Here is a 4,665-nt window from a genome sequence, read left to right on the forward strand (position 1 = left end):
GGACTAAAGCTATTAAACAAATTGATTAGGAAATAACGAGTATAAGTATCATGATGAAATTAAAATATTATATGATATTGATTTAAGAGAAAAATATCCTTTTTCATTATATTTATCATTATTATTATTATTATTAAAAGTATCATTTATATTAAAACTATCATTTTTATTAAAATTATCATTTTTAATAGAAATGTCATTGTTATTATAAAATATCATTTTTATTATTATTTTAGTATATTAAAAATTATCATTTTGAATAGAATTATTACTATTATATAAGATATTATTATTATTATTACAGTTAATATTAAAAAGTATCGTTATAATTATCATGATTAGAATTATCATTTTATCATAATTAATATCATCATTTATAAATATAAATATTGTTATTATTATTAGTAGAATTATTATTATTATTTTTATTATTATTACAAAATAATACAACTGTTACTTATTATTATTATTATCAATATTATTTTATCAAACAAATATGTGATACAAAGATATTTTTACCACACGTAATATTTTTTGGGTAAAGGGTTACCCAGGCAAATGCTATAAATGATAACAAAGGATTACAACGCAAAGAAGCACAGCTGCTACAAGTGACTCTTGCAGCCGAGCAAAAACAACCTACTAGCAATCAAAAAGCAAATACAGACTCAAGACTGCTAACACCCAAAGACTGACAAAAACTTTTAAAAAAGCTGCCAGTCTATCTTCATTTGCTCCACCTTATTTGAACTCTTGAAATTAGTCGCCGTAAGTTTCAACCGAACGTTAGATCGAACAGACTCAAATAGCTGCTCTTCTGTCTTTTTGCCTTTGTTGAAAAGTCTCGAATTTCTTTCTTGCCAAATAGAATATACACTGGCCCCAAAGCAAAGCTTCGCCATAATCCAATCAGCAGACCTTCTTCTATCCGCTTTAGTGATCGCATCTCGACACAACTTCCATTCATAACCCCCCAAGTCTACTCGAATCAGACCCATTACTTTTTGCCAAACTTTTTTTGAGTAAGTACATTAAAAAAAAAGGTGTTCGTGAGAGTCCATGGTGTCGTTGCACAATAAACACTTCAAAACCGGATTAGCTTTAATCTCCCATGGCTTCAATCTATCTTGAGTTTTGAGCCGCTCACCCATCAATAACCACAAAACAAATGCATGTTTCGGAATACATTGTGTGAACCACACTATGTCAAACTAACTTACCACTTGAGCACGCGGTCTTATCGATTCCCATATGCAAGAAACAGAAGCATTGCAGTCAATTGCATCAATACCTCTCCACACCAATTTATCCTCCATATTGTTAAGATAAGGAGCCTGGACAGTAGCTAGAAGAGGGTATTTTGCTAACCAATTATGAAGCCAATTAAATCTAGAACTCACCACAATATCACTAACCTTAGCGTGTTTGGAGAAACCTGCATTGTTGATGTCTACCAAGGAAATGAACTCACATAAAGGACCCAACACACACCATTCATCAAACCAAGCGGAGGCCGTTTTGCCATTGCCCAACCGATAAATAAAAAATTTCCTTACCGTTGGTCTTATTTGAAGCAATTTACGCCAACTCCATGAGGACCCAGCAACAATCGAAACTTCCCAAATATTATGGCTACTAAGTTTATATGTATGGATCCATTTAACCCATAACGAATATTTAAGAGTTAGTAATCTCTAAAGATGAAAAGCCATAACAACCACATTCCAAAGTTTGAGCCTTTTAATACTCAAACCACCCTCTTCTTTTGGCAAGCAAACATCATCCCATTTCACTTTGACACCATAAAAACCCTCAACAACTTCTCAATCTCCTTAATTATGGCATCCGGTAAAATAAATGAGGAGCACAATATAATTGCATAGCCGCGAGGACCGAGATAATAAGTTGAACTCTACCCGCAAATGACAGAAACTTGTTTTTCCAATCATTAATCTTTATTCTCACTCTATCCACAAGTATTTTGCAGTCTATGTACATTAATCGTGAGGAGACTAATGGAAGACCCAAGTAGTGAATAGGCAAGCAGCCTTCTTCAAATGGAAGTGTAGATAAAATTTGAATCTTCGTAGCTGCGGTAACATGCGCGAAGAAAGCAGTGCTTTTAGGCAAGCTAGGAGATAAACCGGAGCATTGTTTGAACTCTTGAAGCGAATCCCGAATAATTTAACAGAGGCAACATCCGCACGAGAGAACAAAAATAGGTCATCAGCAAAGCATAAGTTAACGATCTTCAGCTTATCACACTTCGGGTGGAACCGAAAATCACCCCTTTGCGCAATATTCCTCCTCAACATTAACGTCAGAACCTCCATGACTAGGGTAAATAAATAAGGCGACAATGGGTCCCCTTACCTTAGACCTCGTTTACCTTTAAAAAACCGTGCAGCTCTCCATTAATACATATAGTAAACGAGGTTGACGAAACGCAAGCCATGATCCATTTTATCATCTTTCTAGGGTAACCAAAACAAATAAGAGAAGCCTCAAGAAAATTCCAATCAACCGTATCATATGCCTTCTGGATATCAACCTTGAAAGCACATCTCGGGGTTCCACGGTTCATATGATAGTTTCTCATAATTTCTTGCGTAAGAAGAGTATTATCCGCAATTCCCCTACCCGGAATGAAAGCAGATTGATTCAAGCTAACCACCTCATCCAAGCTTGCCTTAATTCTTGATGTAATTGAAAGGACCCGTTCATATACATTATAAACGATTCAAAATAGTTGATTACATCACGAGGTATTTGACCTCTATATGATACATTTTACAAACATTTCATTTGTTTTTAAAAGACAAACTTTCTTTACATCGAAAATTGACAAGCATGCATACCATTTCATAATATCCACTGTTCAACTATAAATTGACTTAATAATAATCTTTGATGAACTCAATGACTCGAATGCAACGTTCTCGAAAAATGCTTTGAAAGACTCCAAGTAATATCTTGAAAATGAGCAAATGCACAGCGGAAGATTTCTTTCAATCCTGAGAATAAACATGCTTTAAAGTGTCAACCAAAAGGTTGGTGAGTTCATTAGTTTATCATAATCATTCATTTTCATCATTTTAATAGACCACACGAATTTCATTTCCAGTTCTCATAAATATACGTCCCATGCATAGAAACAAAAATCATTCATATGGATTGAACACCTGGTAACCGACATTAACAAGATGCATATAGAATATCCCCATCGGACATGATAATTTCGAAGTACTAAAGCATTCCAAATTCCAGAATGGGGCTTGTTGGGCCCGATAGATCTATCTTTAGGATTCGCGTCAATTTGGGGGTCTGTTCCCAAATTCTTAGGCCACCAAGCTAAAAAGGGGCATATTCGATTTCGATCATTCAACCATATAATGTAGTTTTGATTACTTTTGTCTATTTCGTAAAACAGTTATAAAAGTTGCGCATGTATTCTCAGCCCAAAAATATAAAGGGTAAAAAAGGCAAATGAAACTCACCTATTGTATTTCGTAGTAAAAATACATATAACGTCATTGAACAAGTGCAAGGTTGGCCTCAGATTCATGAACCTATATTAAGTATATATATTTATATGTTGGTCAATATCTGTCTAACAATTTAGGTTGAACTGTAGTGTATCACAATCCTAATGCTCGAGACTAATATGCAAAAGTCAACACAAATCAATTTGACCCAAAATGGTTTCAAAATCTATACATGATTATTATATCGTTTAAATATAGTCGTTTTATATATTTAAATATTTTTAGCAGATTTTATTAGAGTAAATAATAAAAGTCATTTGTTAATAAAAGTTTATATTTAAAATGTATATAAGATAAAAATACACTTTTATATATTTTAAGTAATACAATTTATAAAGTTCATTTTAATATCATAAAAATATAATGATAGGTATTATTAATGTAATTATATTACGTGCAGTAAAAATATTTTTGTATCACATATTTATTTGATAAAATAATATTGATAATAACAATAACAAATAAAAGTTGTATTATTTTGTAATAATAATTATTATTATTCTACTAATAAAAATAACAATATTTATATTTATTAAAAATGATACTAATTATGATAAAATGATCATTTTTATTAATAATAGAACTAAAATGATAGTAATAATGATATGTTATAATAACAATGATATTTCTATTAAAAAATGATAATTTTTGTAAAAATGATAATTTTAATATTAATAATACTTTTAATAATAAAAATGATAAAAAAATAATAAAATCGATATTTTTCTCTTAAGTTAATGTCTTTCGATATTTTAATTTTATCATGATACTCATACTCATTATTTCCCAATCAATTTGTAAATAGCTTTTAGTCGTTCTTTATATCACGTTCATAATAATGATAATAATAGTAATTAGATGTTTCTAATATTAGTTTTAATTACAATAATACTAATAATAATAAATACTATGATAATATTTAACGATAATACCAATAACTATTTTAATGATAATAATAATAATAATAATAATAATAATAATAATAATAATAATAATAATAATAATAATAATAATAATACTAATTATAATTTTAACGATAATAACGATAGTAATAATAATAAAAATAACAATTTTTTTATGATAATACCTTTTATTGATAATGATAATAATAATAATAATA

General features: G+C 29.9%; 1 protein-coding gene across 1 annotated transcript; it reads right to left on the minus strand.

Moving 5' to 3' along the window:
* Window positions 1-704: 704 nt before the first annotated feature.
* Window positions 705-2,333, minus strand: LOC139864022 (uncharacterized). Its single transcript, XM_071852613.1, has 3 exons — window positions 2,025-2,333; window positions 1,221-1,694; window positions 705-956 (listed from the first exon to the last, which is right to left on the minus strand). The coding sequence occupies exons 1-3, from the start codon at window positions 2,331-2,333 to the stop codon at window positions 705-707; spliced, it is 1,035 nt and encodes a 344-aa protein (XP_071708714.1).
* Between the last annotated feature and the right edge of the window lie 2,332 nt (window positions 2,334-4,665).

Source organism: Rutidosis leptorrhynchoides, chromosome 8, assembly GCF_046630445.1.
Source record: "Rutidosis leptorrhynchoides isolate AG116_Rl617_1_P2 chromosome 8, CSIRO_AGI_Rlap_v1, whole genome shotgun sequence".
Lineage (NCBI taxonomy): Eukaryota > Viridiplantae > Streptophyta > Magnoliopsida > Asterales > Asteraceae > Rutidosis > Rutidosis leptorrhynchoides.